This window comes from Musa acuminata, chromosome BXJ2-4, assembly GCF_036884655.1.
Source record: "Musa acuminata AAA Group cultivar baxijiao chromosome BXJ2-4, Cavendish_Baxijiao_AAA, whole genome shotgun sequence".
Lineage (NCBI taxonomy): Eukaryota > Viridiplantae > Streptophyta > Magnoliopsida > Zingiberales > Musaceae > Musa > Musa acuminata.
The window spans coordinates 43,815,764-43,835,257 of NC_088341.1; the positions used below are offsets into that span (position 1 = coordinate 43,815,764).

Genomic DNA, 19,494 nt, shown 5'->3' on the forward strand with positions numbered 1-19,494 from the left:
CGTCAAAGAGTCAAGTCTCGCGGGCGGAACCGACGACGTTTTGCCAACCAAAACAATGCTGTCTTACCTTCTCATCTTGCACCCAGTTTCGTACCTGCGCCTCGAGTAGGTTAAGTCGGACATGGACCAGTGGGTCCCGCGGGTCTCCCTATTAGGACTGCGGGTGGGTGGGGAGGTCGACACGAACTGGTGGCTGTAAAGCATTCTTCTTTATCCGAGCTGGCCACAGTATCTCCGTACGTACGCGTCGCATCCACCGCCGACGGTCGCCACGGCGTAGCTCATGGATTCTGCCTTCTTCCTAAAGGGGCAGTTGCGTCACTTCATCGTTCCGACCGCCGGCACCATTGTTATTTTACGGAGCATCCGCCCGCCCTTCCGAAATCCGTATCTTTATCCTAATTCCCTTCTCCTTTCGGCGCCTCAAGGCGAAGCAACGAAGCCAACCGCCAGACAGCAACGGCCATTGGTCCATCTCGAATCGATTCCACTGCATGCCCCCTTCTTCTTCTTCTCCTAGAAAGCCCGCATCTTCCCGTGAAATCCCTGCTCGGGTCGCCGTCTCCGGACTGGGTGGTGTCGTGGAGTTTGGGTGATGGGGTCGTGGATTTCGAGCATCGTGCGGCCGGAAGAGGAGGCCGGCGGGCTCGGAGACCTGCCGGAGAGCTGCGTCGTGGAAGTGCTGCTCTACCTCGACCCTCTGGAGATATGCCGTGCGGCGCGTCTCAGCCGCGCATTCCGCGGGGCGGCGTCGGCGGACTTCGTGTGGGAGACGAAGCTGCCGGAGAACTACGAGTATTTGATGGGATTGGCCTCGGGCGAGAGGCGCCCGGGGAAAGAGACGAGTCTCTGCAAGAAGGAGATCTATGCGCGTCTTTGCCGGCCGAACCCCTTCGACGGAGGCACCAAGGTATTCTTCCATTTCTTTCTTGCGATTATACCAACAGGATACAAGGAATCGACGATTTCTATCTCTCGGTCGATTTTGCGATCGGGATTATACGGACGGGATCGAAGAAATCGATGGAGTAAATTTTAGGGTTTGGGCAGGATTTCCATGTTTAATTTTTGGATATAATCGAAGAGCATTAGCAGTAATTGAAAGCATTGTGCCCCTTTCTTGTCTGGGGGTTTCATCTAACGTTAGCTTCGCATTTGGCGAGCAGGAATTCTGGCTGGAGAAGAGTAGTGGTGGAATTTGCTTGTCCATTTCCTCAAAGGCATTGCTGATCACAGGAATCGATGACAGGAGATACTGGAAATACCTCCCTACCGATGAATCTAGGTATCGAATCTTATCTATGAATGAACAGATGATGTTGGTCTCATTGTGTGTGATATTGCTCATCCAAAATCCCACAAATTTTGGAGCTCAAACCTTCATCCTTTAGCTTTTGATCAACATAATATGAGTTTGGTAGATGTCTTAGTGTCAAATAGCTTGTAGCAGATTTTTTCTGCCCTTGAAGTGTTTGTGCATTAACAAGCCTTGTGAGGTAACCTCTTGCACGTCTTCGCAATTAGCCTTGCATGACATGTCGTACATGGCACTCCCTTTCGAGCATTGGATATCGAGAAAACGAATAGATGTTATCTCTACCAGATCACTATGATTACTGTATGCATACGATACAGCTTTATGAAACCATTCTTGTTGTCCATTATGAGATCTTTGGTCTTTTGGTTTCTGTCTGTGATATCGAATATGGTTGGAATTTGGTCTCTACCTCTTCCGAATGCCACTCCTTCTGTGATGTGTGTAATTTGATCCTTTGGTAAAATCATCAGCTGAATGGATTCTGATGCTGTTGAATCCCGATTGGTTTGTACAAGTTTTCGGTTGTGTGATCACTTTTTGTCATGATATAGCCATTTAACTTGATAATTCTTTCAAGGCATAATTTGTATGTATATTGTGAATTGAACATCGTCAATGTATCGACAACACTGATTCGACAAAGTCTCTCTCGGCCATTTGATACTGTTGTCTGCCATTACTTTCTAAAATAATAATTACTCTCTAGATATAAAGATATGCATTGAAGGTTGTTAACCAGTGTTAAAGATGGTCCGGTGATCTGTCCTATACGATAACATTGATTCAATGCGGTCAAAGTGTGTCTCGATTTCGTATTTTGGTTGTTTTGAAATGGTAGTTCATTTCTAATCAACTCTTTGTTGCGGCTATTTGGAACGGGTTTATTTTGCAACCAACATTTGATTATTTATCGACCGTCAAGAGTTTGATTTCTGATATTGGTTGAAATTAATTGTGCTCACAAAGTTGTTTTTATCTTTATGTGCAAAGTGTGTTCTCAAACTTTTAGCAATTAAATCATATTATGATTGCTAATTTTACGAATGATAGCAAAAACTTAATATTTCCTCGTGCAGGTTTGGCATGGTCGCATATCTTCAGCAAGTGTGGTGGTTTGAGGTAAATGGAGGAATCGATTTCTGCTTCCCGGCCGGTACCTACAGCCTATTCGTCCGACTCCACCTGGGTCGAGCTTCCAAGCGTTTTGGTCATCGGATTTGTAGCTCCGAGCACGTCCATGGGTGGGACAGGAAACCAGTGCAGTTCCAGCTCTCAACATCGAACGGACACCGGATTCTGTCCCAGTGCTACTTAAACAAACCGGGGAGTTGGATTCTTTACCATGCAGGAGATTTTGTGGTAGACAATTGCAATGCGCCAACCACGTTGAGGTTTTCGATGACACAAATCGATTGCACGCACACAAAAGGTGGCCTTTGCGTCGACTCTGTTTTGATATATCCCAAGGGTTTTAGACAGAGAAAGGTGTCTAGCACCAGCATGTAACATTGTAGTATTAATGGCTATCCCAATTGGAATGAGATGTATATAAACTCTTTTTGTTCCCATCAATTTTGAGTATGAAATTAAAGAATGGTCGTATGGTCAGATGCAGTCTCAGCCTCTGCCATGATTGATCACATGAAGTACAAACTTTTCTTTCTTATCCTTTGTGACTTGTGGTTGGATGGCGTTGTCTTTCCACTCTCGCTTGAAAGCTATGAGTCTTCGATGCTTTCGGGACTCCATCTTCCATCACAGACAAAACTATAAATAAAAGGTTTGATGTAATGCTCATGTATGTTCGTATTTATTGATTTTATTTATACTTTACATAACATATAAAAGGCTGATAGTAGACTTAATAGCCTCACTTTTTTTAGTTTTGATGATCATCTTAGGCTTGCAAATAAATGTTGTTAGCTATGAAATGTTTGCTGAAATGATTGCTTGTGGATCCCGAGTATAATACTCTTTATAACCCGTTCTCTATTTTGTAGATCCTAAAGGACCATAGAAGGTTTCGGAGAGACTAATCTTTGCGGACAAAGATGCATCGGTGTCGTACTACTTAAACAAAATTAACTAAGTGCATAACAATATGATAGTGCGATCGACCTGCTAGGGTATGTTGATGTCGACCGAGGGCTCCAATCACGAGCACTTGCACTTTGTATCGATCACACTGGTGAATTAGTATCTCATGAGCCATGTGAATTAAGATGCAATCAAATGAGATGCATCTGTATGGTGGTGAGATTTGAGAATGTCACTTTTATCTCTTGGATTCAAAAATCTAAGAATATTTATAAATTTTGAACTTATTCATCAAAGTCACTATTGTTGATAGCGTATTTACTATTGTGAATCAGTGTCTCATGAGCAGAAAGAAAGGGACAATCATGAAAAAAGAAGACCAACAAAACAAAAGAGATTTCTATTGTTGATACCATATTTACTATTTATAATCTCATTTTTAATTTTTTTTAATATTCATAAGATACCTCTCAATAAATGAATGAATGTCAATCTCATCAACTTATCCCTTAATTATCGTAATATTTTTCAAGACTCAATTAGTGTTGATGCTTAACGAGACGATTGGCCGACAGATGAAATATGACAATATGAAGTAATGATATTTGAGGGGTTATTATAAGAAATAAGGGTATAATTAGTAATTGAGAAGTTGTATTTAGTATAATTATATTTTATTATTTTTTAAAATGATTGTATAAAGTAAAGGGATATTAATAGCAAAAAAAAATGAATTGTCAATAGCAATATTCCAAACAAATATTATAAATTAAAAGATACTAATGCTATTGATTCTCAAAGGAAACAACAATTCAACCACTAATTAACTGACTCATCCATCTCAAGCTCTTAGAATGATGACAAGAGTTTCTTAATTTATCATTGTTTACTAAAGATAAACCTATTTTAATATCTAATTATCCTTTTTCTCCAGAAATGGTTGTCAGGAATAACTTTGCATTCACAGTTGTAATAGTTGTATTGGACGAATCATTTTCAATCATTTTAATATCTAGTTATCAGGTCCTGCAACTCTTTGGATCTATTCCTCCTGGTGGTTGGCCTTTGCTTTCCACGATGCTGTTTGTTGGCGTGACGCTCCCTCCATGGAGTATCTGAAGGACTGGACAGCCATTAATGAGTTGAATGTGACCTCGAGACGCCGTGTGTGACCAGCAATTCTCGATCTATCCAAAGTCAACCGTTTCCTGTAAGTAATCGTAAAAGTAGTAATTGACTTGCATCTGAGTCATATTAAAGATTGAAATGATGAGGTAAATAGGCTACGACCTGTCCCCTCTCTGTGCATGCGATGCCCTGCTTCGCCGCCGCTAGCGGCCACAATTGACGTCGCAGCGTTCGACGTTTTACTGGTATGAACGCCTAGTAGTTAATACTTTGAACGATTAATAAAGACTCAGATAGATCAAATCGCTTGTGGCAGACATGAAGACACGAAGCTCGAAGGGAAATCCGATAGAAGATAAGATTTTTTCAAGTAAATCTTATCTATTCTGTTGAGGAAAATCCTTCTTCCTAATCCTATAAATAAGAAAGAAACGTGTTAATGTATTCAAGCTAAGCTATTTCATTTTTTAATAAAGTTTTTTCTATTATTGTTCTTTATCTTCTATTATTTCTATCAAATTTGAATAAGGCAGTTCATAGATCAAATCCTCCTCCCACCAAAGCTTGAGATCATGGAGTTGGCCAGGCAAAGGTTCCTTTTTGCCGCAAGTGTCTTCGTCCTGTGCTTTCATAGCTTCTGCCACGCTGAGAAACGTCCGTCTCTTGTCCCTAGTTGAGATATATCTGTACCCTCTTCATTCGCTGATACTGACAAGCTTCTTGTGTCTCTCTGTTTTGACAGCTCCCTCCTACACCTTCGTGAAGCATGCAGCGGACGGTCCGACGGTGTCCTACCATGACTACATCATCGTCGGTGGGGGAACTGCCGGCTGCCCTTTGGCCGCCACCCTTTCGCGCAGCTTCGACGTGCTGGTGCTGGAACGAGGAGGATCTCCCTACGGCAACAGCAACATATCCAACCTGGCGACCTTTGTCCGCAACCTGGCTGACCTCACTCCGACCTCCCCCACCCAACGCTTCGTCTCCGAGGACGGGGTCATCAACGCGCGAGCCCGCGTCCTCGGCGGCGGGACCTGCATCAACGCCGGGTTCTACTCCCGCGCCAGCGCCCAGGAGGTGAGAGAGATGGGCTGGGACGTGGAGTTGGTGAACCGGTCATACCGATGGGTGGAGGAGGAGGTGGCCTCCGAGCACCAGCTGACTCAGTGGACTTCCGCGCTGAAGGAGGGGCTTCTCCATGCCGGAGTGACACCGTACAACGGGTTTACGTACGATCACTTGTACGGAACCAAGATCGGAGGGACGACGTTCGATCGAGATGGTCATCGGCACACCGCCGCCGACCTGCTCAAGTACGCCGACCCCAACAGGCTGACCGTGCTCTTGCGCGCCACGGCGCAGAGGATTTTATTCAGGGACGGAGGTGGGAGCACTCTTACACGCATTACATGTAGCTCTTAGTGGATGCATTCGAACAATAAATATGACATGATGATGCAGGAAGACAGAGACCACGGGCGTCTGGTGTCGTGTACAAGGACGAGAAGGGCAACGTGCACGAGGCCTACCTGAAAGACTGCCCCGGCAGCGAGGTTATAGTGTCCGCCGGAGCCCTCGGAAGCCCGCAACTGCTCATGCTGAGCGGCGTCGGCCCGGCTGACCACCTCGGATCCCTGGGCATCGAGGTCGTTCTGGACCAGCCGATGGTCGGCCAAGGCATGTCCGACAACCCGATGTCCCTCATCGTCATCCCTTCGCCGCAGCCGGTGGAGATCACCTCCGTGCAGGTCGTCGGGATTGCTCCGTCGGGCTACTACGTGGAGTCCTTGACCGGCCTCAACTTGCGTGCTGATCTGCTCGGTGCCTCCTCCGGCGGCGGTGCTGAACCATCACGCGCTTCGTCCGAGCAAGGAAACGAAGAGATCTATCCCTTTCAAGGCGGACTGATAGTGGAGAAGCTGGCACGCCCGCTGTCTCGAGGTCACCTCCACCTCAAGAATCTCAATCCAGAAGACAATCCCGCCGTCACCTTCAATTACTTTGTGGAACCCGAGGACGTCCGGACGTGCGTGGAGGGCATGGAGACGATAAAGAGAGTGCTCGAGACAAAAGAGATGTCCGAGTTCAGGAACTCCAATCAATCCGTGGAAGATCTCATAACCCTATCTGCAAGCTTGATCGTCAACAACCGAACGAGGCACGACGATGACTCCACCTCCTTGGAGCAGTACTGCAAAGACCTCACGATGACCATATGGCATTACCATGGCGGGTGCCAAGTCGGCCAGGTGGTAGACCATGACTACAGGGTTCTCGGCGTCGATGCTCTCCGGGTCATCGACGGCTCCACCTTCACTTTCTCCCCCGGAACCAATCCCCAAGCTACCGTGATGATGCTGGGAAGGCAAGTGACACTCTTTTCCTCGTTCATTCGCTGACTAATCTTGTCGACGAGTAACAATGGTAGATGCAGATTGCTTGGACTACGATTGGCACCATCCTTATCTGCTTGGATTGAAGGTTTACCTTGTGCTGCAGGTACATGGGAGTTCAGATACAAAAGCAGCGTTTGGATGGAGATGTGGAGATTATGTAAGGGTGTAAGACATGCCAGCTGAAGAAGTTCATGATCTACGTTGAGCATTGTGCTCAGTTGTTGTGTTCTTCAACACTTTTCGTGTGTCTGCTTGTCAATGCATCTATTGATGAATAAATTAATATTCAACAGAACATTAATCTATAAATCATCCTAATTATAATTGATTATATAATTTCGTTTTCTTGTTGATTATATTTTACATGTTTGAGTCTAAATCGACTGAGACTATTTACGATAGGGGTAAAAACTGATTTGACGTAACACCCCAGATCTGTCATAATACATCATCTCCACGTCGGACACTCTGTCGCGGCACACTGCCCCAACACACGCATTAACAACGACACGACACACACCCACGCCGACCGTACCCCAACGACCTCCTCGGCTGACCCTCGTATCCAGCCAAGGCAGGGGAAGGCGCTGACTGACACCCCCCATACCCAGCGGCAGCTCGGCCTCCCACGCAACGCCCGCGACGTCGCCAAGCGCCATCAGAGGTACGGCCCTGCTCCGGCAAGTTGTAGCATCAGGTAACATCAAGCCCTCTTATAAATACCCCCTGGCCCCCAACAGGCCAGGAGGAGGAAAAAATGGAGGAAGAACGATCTCTCTAGAATCTCCTCTTCACGATCACTGACTAGACCGTCGAAGGGGTCGGGCCGAGCTACCGACCCGACCTGTGTGCAGGTGCTCGTCCGCGACTGGGCGCAATCATCGCCACCCGACCTGTGTGCAGGTGCTCGTCCGCGACTGGGCGCAATCATCGCCGCGGAACTTTCCAAGTCAGACCCCCCATCCCCCTCAGCAACCTCCAGGACCGAAGGGGCGCCACGATCCCCGTCATCCGGAGCCCACGAACCAGCCATCCGGAGCCCACGAACCAGCCGCGTCGACCCCGAGGTCACGCCCTAAAAAGTTACTTACCGTATCGCTTTGCGATGAACGAATGAGACCTTTGTCTCGGTGTAGCCACGTGACAACAAGCAAAGCGGACTTGGGTGTTCACGGGGACACTGCTCTCTGCCCTAATCCATCATCATCAGACGCTAATGCTGATGGAGGCCCAATGCCTACCGTCCGATTGGCGGATGGCAATGTTGGTAAGCGGGGGCGCTTCGACACGCCTTCCCCCGGTGTGGGACCCGGCTCTTGTTCCCGCCCCCTGGTCCACCCCAACTTTTAATGCCGGCCACGGACGTCGCCCCACGACGCGCGTCCGTGGCCCCGAGTGGGGGCCACGCTCGGTCCACCCGTCGGCATGGGCGAAGGCTGGTGCCGGGGACCACCGTGTGGATCGGGCTCCGTCCCGAGGACGATGGGTGACGAGCCACGTGCCCCTCGTGTGGATCCACCCAACCTTCCCCCCGAGCGCGCCCCCCCACCACTTCGTCGACGCATGGTATTTCGTCGGCCCACACCTGAGAAACTCAATGAATGTGTTGCTCCAATGAAAAGGCGGGTGGACAAAATGGGTAGATGAACGATGTATTTCGAAAATAATCGCCCACGCCCCAGCGACACAAAGGGGCTGAAGAGGGCAGTGGGCCCCGCTTTCGGTGGAATCAAGAAGAAGAAGAAGAAGAAGGGAAGGGGAGGCACGGGTGTAGCCTAGGCAGGGAAAGTTTGGTGGCTTAGGCAAGGGAACGCAGTCTCCGAAATCCCATAACTAACCCTTTCGGGTGCAGGTCGACCCGCACGCTGTCTTCCTGATCACGATCCGACGGTCAAAGTTCACTAGAATAGGGACACAGTTGGAATAGGAGTTCCGATCTCGTCGTGGTGGGTGATGAATAAAGAGAGGGTGTATCTCATGAGCCATGTGAATTAAGATGCAATCAAATGAGATGCATCTGTATGGTGGTGAGATTTGAGGATGTCACTTTTATCTCTTGGATTCAAAATCTAAGAATATTTATAAATTTTGAACTTATTCTTCAGAGTCACTATTGTTGATAGCGTATTTACTACTGTGAATCAGTGTCTCATGAGCAGAAAGAAAGGGACAATCATGAAAAAAGAAGACCAACAAAACAAAAGAGATTTCTATCGTTTATACCAGATTTACTATTTATAATCTCATTTTTAATTTTTTGTAATATTCGTAAGATACCCCTCAATAAATGAATGAATGTCAATCTCATCAACTTATCCCTTAATTATCGTAATATTTTTCAAGACTCAATTAGTGTTGATGCTTAACGAAATGATTGATCGATTTACGAAATATGACAATATGAAGTAATGATATTTGAGGGGTTATAAGAAATAAGGGTATAATTAGTAATTGAGAAGTTGTATTTAGTAAAATTATATTTTATTATTTTTTAAAATGATTGTATAAAGTAAAGGGATATTAATAGCCAAAAAAAAAATGAATTGTCAATAGCAATATTCCAGACAAATATTATAAATTAAAAGATACTAATGGTATTGATTCTCGAAGGAAACAACAATACAACCACTAATTAATTGACTCATCCATCTCAAGCTCTTAGAATGATGATAAGAGTTTCTTAATTTATCATTGTTTACTAAAGATAAACCTATTTTAATATCCAATTATCCAATTGGCTTCATCAATTCCAAGTCTGATACCTCGTTATTTATTTCCCAGCACAATGAAAGCATAATATATCTTTTAGTATATGTGAATGATATTATTGTCATAGAAAATGATTGAAGACTCAGGCATTTCTAAAGCACTTGGCCGATCGATTCTCCCTCAAAGATCTAGCAACTTTAAGCTACTTTTTGAGAGTGGAAGCAACATTTACACCTTCAGGTCTCTTCCTATCACAAAGAAAGTATATTCAAGATTTATTATCAAAGAGGTTACAACTCCTCTCTCTACCAATGAGTCACTTAAATTATGTGATAGAAGTCCTACTACAGATTCGACTCAATATCGACAAGTCCTTAGCTCCTTACAGTACTTGGCTCTCACCCGTCCAGATATTTCATTTGCCGTCAATAAATTATTGCAATTCATGCATCGACCATCTACTACGCATTGGTTTGCGGTCAAACGAATTTTCGGTATTTTAAATGGACTCTTAATCATGGCATTTTTCTTCGCAAAAATACTTCACTCCATCTCCATGCTTTTGCTGATGCTGATTGGGTAGGGAACTTTGATGATAGAACTTCTACGTTCGGATATATTGTTTTCCTTGGAACTACTCCAATCAGTTGGAGTTCAAAAAAACAAAAGACGGTTGCACGATCTACAACTGAAGCTGAATATCGTGCCATCGCCACCGCCGCTGCTGAACTCAATTGGGTCACAAATCTGCTCAAGGAACTCAACGTCAACTCCACAATTATTCCTACAATATATTGTGATAATATTGGAGCTACCTACTTATGTGTTAATCCAGTATTCCATTCCCGCATGAAACACATAGCCATTGACTTCCCAAGATCAAGTTGTCAGACATCAACTTCGTGTTTCTCACGTACATACAGCTGATCAACTAGCCCGTAAACTTTTTTCATCTCATCGTCGCCCGTAAACTTTTTTCATCTCATCGGTAAGATCGGAATAAGCTCAATCTTACAGAGGCATGATAAGTAGATAAGATTTCAGTTGAGGAAATCTCTAAGCAGTTGAGAAAAATCTTCCATGCTGAATGTGTATAACCTCCCTGCTGAGTGTGTATAAATAGCTATCAAGAGCTCACTCTAAACGAATTAGACAATTACATCTTATACATTTCATAGTTTCTTCTATGACTTCAATCTTTCTATATTCTTCGTTTAATTTTTTTTATCAGTTGTCAGTAATAACTTTGCATTCACAGTTGTAATTGTTGTATTGGACGAATCATTTTCAATCATTTTAATATCTAGTTATCAGGTCCTGCTACTCTTTGGATCTATTCCTCCTGGTGGTTGGCCTTTGCATTCGACGATGCTGTTTGTTGGCGTGAAGCTCCCACCATGGAGAATCTGAAGGACTGGACAGCCATTAATGAGTTGAATGTGACCTCGAGACGCCGTGTGTGACCAGCAATTCTCGATCTATCCAAAGTCAACCGTTTCCTGTAAGTAATCGTAAAAGTAGTAATTGACTTGCATCTGAGTCATATTAAAGATTGAAATGATTAGGTAAATAGGCTCCGACCTGTCCCCTCTCTGCATGCGATGCCCTGCTTCGCCGCCGCTAGCTGCCACAATTGACGTCGCAGCGTTCGACGTTTTACTGGTATGAACGCCTAGTAGTTAATACTTTGAACGATTAATAAAGACTCGGATAGATCCAATCGCTGTGGCAGGCATGAAGACACGAAGCTTGAAGGGAAATCCTCGTGGATAAACACCTCGCCGTACCTTATATAAGGCAGTTCATGGATCCATGGACTCAAATCCTCCTCCCACCAAAGCTTGAGATCATGGAGTTGGCCAGGCAAAGGTTCCTTTTTGCCGCAAGTGTCTTCGTCCTGTGCTTTCATAGCTTCTGCCACGCTGAGAAACGTCCGTCTCTTGTCCCTAGTTGAGATATATCTGTACCCTCTTCATTCGCTGATACTGACAAGCTTCTTGTGTCTCTCTGTTTTGACAGCTCCCTCCTACACCTTCGTGAAGCATGCAGCGGACGGTCCGACGGTGTCCTACCATGACTACATCATCGTCGGTGGGGGAACTGCCGGCTGCCCTTTGGCCGCCACCCTTTCGCGCAGCTTCGACGTGCTGGTGCTGGAACGAGGAGGATCTCCCTACGGCAACAGCAACATATCCAACCTGGCGACCTTTGTCCGCAACCTGGCCGACCTCACTCCGACATCCCCCACCCAACGCTTCGTCTCCGAGGACGGGGTCATCAACGCGCGAGCCCGCGTCCTCGGCGGCGGGACCTGCATCAACGCCGGGTTCTACTCCCGCGCCAGCGCCCAGGAGGTGAGAGAGATGGGCTGGGACGTGGAGTTGGTGAACCGGTCCTACGGATGGGTGGAGGAGGAGGTGGCCTCCGAGCCCCAGCTGATTCAGTGGACTTCCGCGCTGAAGGAGGGGCTTCTCCATGCCGGAGTGACACCGTACAACGGGTTTACGTACGATCACTTGTACGGAACCAAGATCGGAGGGACGACGTTCGATCGAGATGGTCATCGGCACACCGCCGCCGACCTGCTCAAGTACGCCGACCCCAACAGGCTGACCGTGCTCTTGCGCGCCACGGCGCAGAGGATTTTATTCAGGGACGGAGGTGGGAGCACTCTTACACGCATTACATGTAGCTCTTAGTGGATGCATTCGAACAATAAATATGACATGATGATGCAGGAAGACAGCGACCACGGGCGTCTGGTGTCGTGTACAAGGACGAGAAGGGCAACGTGCACGAGGCCTACCTGAAAGACTGCCCCGGCAGCGAGGTTATAGTGTCCGCCGGAGCCCTCGGAAGCCCGCAACTGCTCATGCTGAGCGGCGTCGGCCCGGCTGACCACCTCGGATCCCTGGGCATCGAGGTCGTTCTGGACCAGCCGATGGTCGGCCAAGGCATGTCCGACAACCCGATGTCCCTCATCGTCATCCCTTCGCCGCAGCCGGTGGAGATCACCTCCGTGCAGGTCGTCGGGATTGCTCCGTCGGGCTACTACGTGGAGTCCTTGACCGGCCTCAACTTGGTTGCTGCTCTGCTCGGTGCCTCCTCCGGCGGCGGTGCTGAGCCATCACGCGCTTCGTCCGAGCAAGGAAACGAAGAGATCTATCCCTTTCAAGGCGGAGTGATAGGGGAGAAGCTGGCACGCCCGCTGTCTCGAGGTCACCTCCTCCTCAAGAATCTCAATCCTGAAGACAATCCCGCCGTCACATTCAATTACTTTGTGGAACCCGAGGACGTCCGGACGTGCGTGGAGGGCATGGAGACGATAAAGAGAGTGATCGAGACAAAAGAGATGTCCGAGTTCAGGAACTCCAATCAATCCGTGGAAGATCTCATAACCCTATCTGCAAGCTTGATCGTCAACAACCGAACGAGGCACGACGATGACTCCACCTCCTTGGAGCAGTACTGCAAAGACCTCACGTTGACCATATGGCATTACCATGGCGGGTGCCAAGTCGGCCAGGTGGTAGACCATGACTACAGGGTTCTCGGCGTCGATGCTCTCCGAGTCATCGACGGCTCCACCTTCACTTTCTCCCCCGGAACCAATCCCCAAGCTACCGTGATGATGCTGGGAAGGCAAGTGACACTCTTTTCCTCGTTCATTCGCTGACTAATCTTGTTGACGAGTAACAATGGTAGATGCAGATTGCTTGGACCACGATTGGCACCATCCTTATCTGCTTGGATTGAAGGTTTACCTTGTGCTGCAGGTACATGGGAGTTCAGATACAAAAGCAGCGTTTGGACGGAGATGTGGAGATTATGTAAGGGTGTAAGACATGCCAGCTGAAGAAGTTCATGATCTACGTTGAGCATCGTGCTCAGTTGTTGTGTTCTCGGACACTTTTCGTGTGTCTGCTTGTCAATACATCTATTGATGAATAAATTAATGTTCAACAGAACATTAATCTATAAATCATCCTAATTATAATTTATTATGAATATTTTTGTAAAAAAATTATAATTTCGTTTTCTTGTTGATTATATTTTACATGTTTGAGTCTAAATCGACTGAGACTATTTACCGTATCGCTTTGCGATGAACGAATGAGACCGTTGTCTCAGTGTAGCCACGTGACAACAAGCAAAGCGGAGTTGGGTGTTCACGGGGTCACTGCTCTGTACCCCAATCCATCATCATCAGACGCTAATGCTGATGGAGGCCCAATGCCTACCGTCCGATTGGCGGATGGTAATGTTGGTAAGCGGGGGCGCTTCGACACGCCTTCCCCCGGTGTGGGACCCGGCTCTTGTTCCCGCCCCCTGGTCCACCCCAACTTTTAATGCCGGCCACGGACGTCGCCCCACGACGCGCGTCCGTCGCCCCGAGTGGGGGCCACTCTCGGTCCACCCGTCGGCATGGGCGAAGGCTGGTGCCGGGGACCACCGTGTGGATCGGGCTCCGTCCCGAGGACGATGGGTGACGAGCCACGTGCCCCTCGTGTGGATGCACCCAACCTTCCCCCCGAGCGCGCCCCCCACGACTACGTCGACGCATGGTATTTCGTCGGCCCACACCTGAGAAACTCAATGAATGTGTTGCTCCAATGAAAAGGCGGGTGGACAAAATGGGTAGCGAATCGATGTATTTCGAAAATAATCGCCCACGCCCCAGCGACACAAAGGGGCTGAAGAGGGCAGTGGGCCCCGCTTCCGGTGGAATCAAGAAGAAGAAGAAGAAGAAGAAGGGAAGGGAGGCACGGGTGTAGCCTAGGCACGGAAAGTTTGGTGGAGCTTAGGCAAGGGAACGCAGTCTCCGAAATCCCATAACTAACCCTTTCGGGTGCAGGCCGACCCGCACGCTGTCTTCCTGATCACGATCCGACGGTCAAAGTTCACTAGAATAGGGGCACAGTTGGAATAGGAGTTCCGATCTCGTCGTGGTGGGTGATGAATAAAGAGAGGGTGTGGGTTTCTTAGGGTTTTGGTAACTTTGTCATTGGTTAATTGGGGAAAGCGAGGAGGGAAAAAAGAAGCGAGAGGGAAGAAGGACGTGCTCTTCTTTCCGGGGAGGAACGGCGACGAGGGAGTATGGATTCCGGGAAGCCCGAGGGAAAGGCCGATTCCCGGCCGAGCGGCGGGGCACTGGCGGCTGCACCGCCGGCGGGCGTCATTCCCGTTCACCGGTTCATCGTCCCCAAACCGGAGCCAATCGAGATGATGGGGCTGGGAGCGTTCCAGATCCTCCGGCGACCGGCGTCCCGGAACAAGGACCGACACACCAAGGTCGAAGGCCGCGGCCGGAGGATCCGCATGCCGGCCGCCTGCGCCGCCCGGATTTTCCAGTTGACGCGCGAGCTAGGTCACAAATCCGACGGCGAAACCATCAAGTGGCTCCTCGAGCAGGCTGAGCCGGCGATCATCGCCGCCACCGGCACGGGAACTGTCCCCGCAATCGCCACCACCGTCGGCGGCTCGCTCAAGATCCCCACCGAGGCGCCGTCCTCCGCCCCGGTCACCTCCACGTCCGCCGCTGCGGCGGACGACCCCGCAGCGAACGGCGAGGACGCGGCCAAGAAGCGGAGGAGGAAGCTTCAACCGTTGCGAAGCGGTGGCGGGGCCGTCGTCGCCGGTTACTTCCCCGTCCAAGACCCTCTGCTGTCCGGAGACGGGGCCATATCGATACCGGCGGGACTGGCCCCCGTAGGCGCGAGCGGGACGCAGGCGGTGATCCCGTTCTGGACAATGGGCGGAGCCGGCGGTGCCACCGGGGCTACGTCGATCCCGCCGGGGGCGCTATGGATGGTGCCGCCCTCCGCCGCCGTGGCCACGGCGCCGTCGAGCCAGGCGCAGATATGGACGTTTCCGCCGGGGCCGCAGATTATCAACCTCGCGTCGGTCCAGCCAGTGTCTGCAACCGGCGCGGCGGGTTCCCCGGCGGCACCCGATAGCGGCGATGCTGCGCCGGCAGCCGCACGGAAGCCTGGGTTGCAGCTGATGGCGGGGCCCCGCGAGCGTCATCAAGGGGCGGAAGAGGACTACGAAGACGACGACGACGAGGAGGACGAGGACGACAGTAGTCCCGAAGATTAGGATTAGGATTAGTTTCTAATGTGGAAGGCTTAGCTTTCCCTTTTCCTTGCTTTCTAATTTTGCTTCTTTTAACTCGATTTGTAGTATGTGTCGTCTCTTCCTCGCCATTTCACTAGAGTGAGTGTGTGGGACCAAAGAATGGGCCACCACCTACTTAGTAAAAGTGTTCCGGCCGGTTGTCCTCCTCCAACCTTTCTTATATATATATATATATATATATATATATATATATATATATATATATATATATAGGATATTAATTATCTATATTCTTTATATTTCTTGGGGAGTATTTAGCGTTGTTTTATTGAAGTGGAAGGATTTGGTAAGCATCAGCTGAGACGGCAAAAGGCTGAGGAGTTGCAGACAGCAAAAGAAAAAGAAAAGGCAAAGCTCTGTTTCCTCTGCGTCGAGTGGTCATTCCAACCCATGTTGCTAATCCTGCTTTTCTTTCTCCCCTGAACTACTCAATAGTGACTTTAATTGCTGTCCTTATCCTCGATTTAATGACATTAATATAACTAAGTACAAAGTCCACCCAAATCCCACGCCAAACACGTTACGATGGCGAAGCATGTTTGTAGTTCTGGAATTAATGGCGATGCCGTGGTTACTTCGTCTCGTTGTCCCAGAAGTCGGGATGCATGACTAAGACCCCATACGCGGTGAAGCTTCCAGACGAATCCTCCTCCTCCACGTGGATGACTCGCACCCACTGAGCACTCTTGGGATTTATTGATACTGGCCAGTTCGGTACCCGAATAACACTGGGAAAACTTACAAGCGGTCTAAACGTAGGGGCCACTTAGGCATCCAATAAAGAGCACGGTAGGGCAAAGAGTGTTCACGAAGTTGCAGGAAAAGTGTTGTCCATAATGAACGACACGCCGCCACACGAGTAATATCAGAGACGTCTTTAATACATGCATCGCAGAAAATTGGGTTTTTTATGCTACCCGATTCACCCCCCTTTCGTTCGACGTACTCGAACATGGCTTCGTCGTTGTCCGTCCTCTGGGCCTCGCCAGGCGCCCCTAAATCGACGCGGACTCCACCTCCGCTCTCCCTTCCCTCTGCCCATGCCGTCCCCAGCTTCCTCCGGATGCAGCCGCGGCGGCCTCCGTCGAGCATGCGGCCGCTGACCGCCGCCGCTGCCCTTCAGGTGGAGCAGCAGAAATCGGTGGAGGCGGAATCTGAGCCGTCTCGACCTCCTCCGTCTCTTCCTTTCCGAGTAGGCCATGGGTTCGACCTGCACCGCCTCGAGCCGGGCCTTCCTTTGATCATCGGCGGCATCGACATCCCGCATGATCGGGGTTGTGAGGCCCACTCTGATGGTATAGTTACGATTAGGGCTTCGTGAATTATGCTTTGCGATGGACTTAGGTTTGATTCCCCCCTTGCTTTTGTTTGTGATGTTGTGTAGGTGATGTGTTGCTTCACTGTGTGGTCGATGCGATTTTGGGGGCGCTGGGCCTTCCGGACATCGGTCAGATCTTTCCAGACTCGGATCCCAAATGGAAGGGCGCAGCCTCTTCAGTCTTTGTGAGAGAAGCTGTGAGTTTGGCTTTTTTATTTGGATTTACTTTTCCTTTTATCTTTGAGCGTTCTTTGGCTTGTTTGCTTCCTATGTTCTTCTTGTACTGGTTTCTCATTCAACCATAGCCAAGAATCCTAATAGAAAGAAAAAAGTTTGAATCTTGAATTGATGTGATGGATTTTTTCCATAACTGTTCCTGAAAGTTAAACCACTGAGCTGAGGTAGAGGACCAGCAAGGCTTGCTTCCATGATTTGGGTCATGAAGCTGGAAGAACTTGCATGACCTAATAGGATGGGAGAAAAGGTAGTTAAGTCTTCATGTACAAGCCCCTTTATGACCATTTGAAGCTGAGCATCAAACAATGAGCAAGCTGCTACACCAAATGGTCGGCAGGGATTCTTTTCATGTACCTTGAACAGAGGCTTATATTGTCTTTCAATGGTTCTTGTAGTATCCTGAAAGAACAGGGGATCCAGTAACTAGGTTGGATAGACATGCCTCTTGAGCTGGGACCTTCAACATTATATAAAGAAATTTCATATTTCTGGTGGAACCATGGCCCTTGTAATATAAATTCGGTAAAAGATCCAGTAGATACAGAGATGCATCTTCAAATATGACTGAGGAAGAACATGATTAGGGCATACACTTATCATTCCTTATCCAGATTGTTTCATAGTTGTGGTCTCGCACCTTTGCACCTTTCTCTTTATTGTTTGCCTTTTTCTTTTCCCAATTCATGCTTTTACATATTCTCAAATGGATATCTTTTGCCCTTATATTCATAGCTAAAAAGCAACATATATATTGTCCTTACTGGCAACTTAGAAAAGCACATGTGGTGAGAGCATAAGTCTCCAGATAACCTTTCCCTTGGCAGTGTTTGGGTCACTGACAGACTCAATATAACCCCAAGTCCAATGAGTCCATGCATATTAACAGCTTGGTTGAGTTTCACCAGCTATGAAACTCAGGGGGGTAGGATTTAGCAACTTCAGTCTGGATTGAAGGTGAAATCATGGATAATAGCAGTGAATATTTTGAATCTTTCATATAAATTGTGATGTGTAAGTCCATTTGCACAAAGTAATTAAAGTGGTTTTATGGCCTTGCTGTCCTGGTATTTATCTTCTTTTATCTTTTTTGTAGCCTCCAATGTCCACTTTTGATGTTCATTTGCCTCCATTTTCCTTTTTTTTCTTTTCTTTTAGTCTCATTTTCACCCTTTTCTCCTTTTATCTTTCCGTAAAGCCAACCATAGGACATGGGATGCATGATGTGGTCTATTATTCAGCACCAGAAAGCTGATTTTTATTGTTATAACATGTCATATATAGTTGAATTTCAGTTTCTAATGTCAGTAACCATCTTGATATGACTGCACAATTCATCATTTCTGAGGCATGAATTATATATTACATATAGTCTTCGTCACTCCTGCTATAGTTTTGTTAATATGAGTCATACAACATTTTTTATGTATGAAGTGTTGCTCATTTTTTATGTACGAAGTGTTTGCTCTGTTAAGTCTTCATTTTTCCTTCGGTAGTTACGTTAAGAGTATTCTCTGGTGTCACACCATAAATATGCTCACTTGAGCTTTCATGACAATCTAAAGGTCACTCTTAATATTTAGTTATTTCATCCTTCATGTGGAAGCCGGTTAAGAGCAGATATTGATTACACATGGTTGAAAAATATGGGATCTTATAGGACCTGTAGCATTCAAGAATACTTCAACATTTCAAAGCATTCAAGTAGGCTTACTAATACTAGTCCATATCAGGTGAGACTGATGCATGAAGCTGGTTATGAGCTCGGAAACTTGGATGCCACGCTGATTCTGCAAAGACCAAAGCTAAGCCCACATAAGGAGGCCATCAGGTCCAATTTATGTGATCTGCTTGGAGCGCACCCGTCCGTCGTAAATCTAAAAGCAAAAACACATGAGAAGGTCGACAGCCTCGGAGAAAATAGAAGTATAGCAGCACATACAGTGGTTCTTCTTATTAGGAAGTAAAGCCTGTCCATCAAGGAAAGCTCATAAAATGTGTTTCATCATAGATGTATTTGATTCCACTGACTTTTAAGTAATGTTAACATACAAATCATAACAGAAATGACAAATAAGCCCAGAAATATGGTTAATGTTTGTGCTAAGTTCACCATATCCCTGTGAACTAATCTCATATGATTCCCTCGTTGAGCTCTTTCTGGTGATGACCTTAGAACTAGAAAGAAACTCCATAGAGCTTTAGTGAAGCCCTGC

At 47.5% G+C, this 19,494-nt stretch overlaps 5 protein-coding genes across 5 annotated transcripts; all 5 read left to right on the forward strand.

The window, feature by feature from the left end:
- The first annotated feature begins 345 nt into the window (after positions 1-345).
- Positions 346-2,926, forward strand: LOC135611110 (F-box protein PP2-A13-like). The gene is made up of 3 exons (XM_065106436.1): positions 346-910; positions 1,167-1,285; positions 2,395-2,926. Exons 1-3 carry the CDS (start codon positions 596-598, stop codon positions 2,822-2,824), a joined length of 864 nt encoding a protein of 287 aa, XP_064962508.1. The 5' UTR covers positions 346-595; the 3' UTR covers positions 2,825-2,926.
- A 1,878-nt stretch (positions 2,927-4,804) lies between these two features.
- LOC135586148 (protein HOTHEAD-like) lies at positions 4,805-7,174 on the forward strand. Its single transcript, XM_065106435.1, has 4 exons — positions 4,805-5,137; positions 5,226-5,867; positions 5,945-6,848; positions 6,983-7,174. The coding sequence occupies exons 1-4, from the start codon at positions 5,056-5,058 to the stop codon at positions 7,038-7,040; spliced, it is 1,686 nt and encodes a 561-aa protein (XP_064962507.1). The 5' UTR covers positions 4,805-5,055; the 3' UTR covers positions 7,041-7,174.
- A 4,151-nt stretch (positions 7,175-11,325) lies between these two features.
- Positions 11,326-13,570, forward strand: LOC135611111 (protein HOTHEAD-like). The gene is made up of 4 exons (XM_065106437.1): positions 11,326-11,519; positions 11,608-12,249; positions 12,327-13,230; positions 13,365-13,570. The coding sequence occupies exons 1-4, from the start codon at positions 11,393-11,395 to the stop codon at positions 13,420-13,422; spliced, it is 1,731 nt and encodes a 576-aa protein (XP_064962509.1). The 5' UTR covers positions 11,326-11,392; the 3' UTR covers positions 13,423-13,570.
- A 1,018-nt stretch (positions 13,571-14,588) lies between these two features.
- On the forward strand, positions 14,589-15,773 carry LOC135611113 (transcription factor PCF2-like). Its single transcript, XM_065106440.1, has one exon. The coding sequence runs from the start codon at positions 14,686-14,688 to the stop codon at positions 15,685-15,687; it is 1,002 nt and encodes a 333-aa protein (XP_064962512.1). The 5' UTR covers positions 14,589-14,685; the 3' UTR covers positions 15,688-15,773.
- An 860-nt stretch (positions 15,774-16,633) lies between these two features.
- Positions 16,634-19,385, forward strand: LOC135611114 (2-C-methyl-D-erythritol 2,4-cyclodiphosphate synthase, chloroplastic-like). Its single transcript, XM_065106441.1, has 3 exons — positions 16,634-17,021; positions 17,111-17,241; positions 19,012-19,385. Exons 1-3 carry the CDS (start codon positions 16,637-16,639, stop codon positions 19,243-19,245), a joined length of 750 nt encoding a protein of 249 aa, XP_064962513.1. The 5' UTR covers positions 16,634-16,636; the 3' UTR covers positions 19,246-19,385.
- Positions 19,386-19,494: the final 109 nt, after the last annotated feature.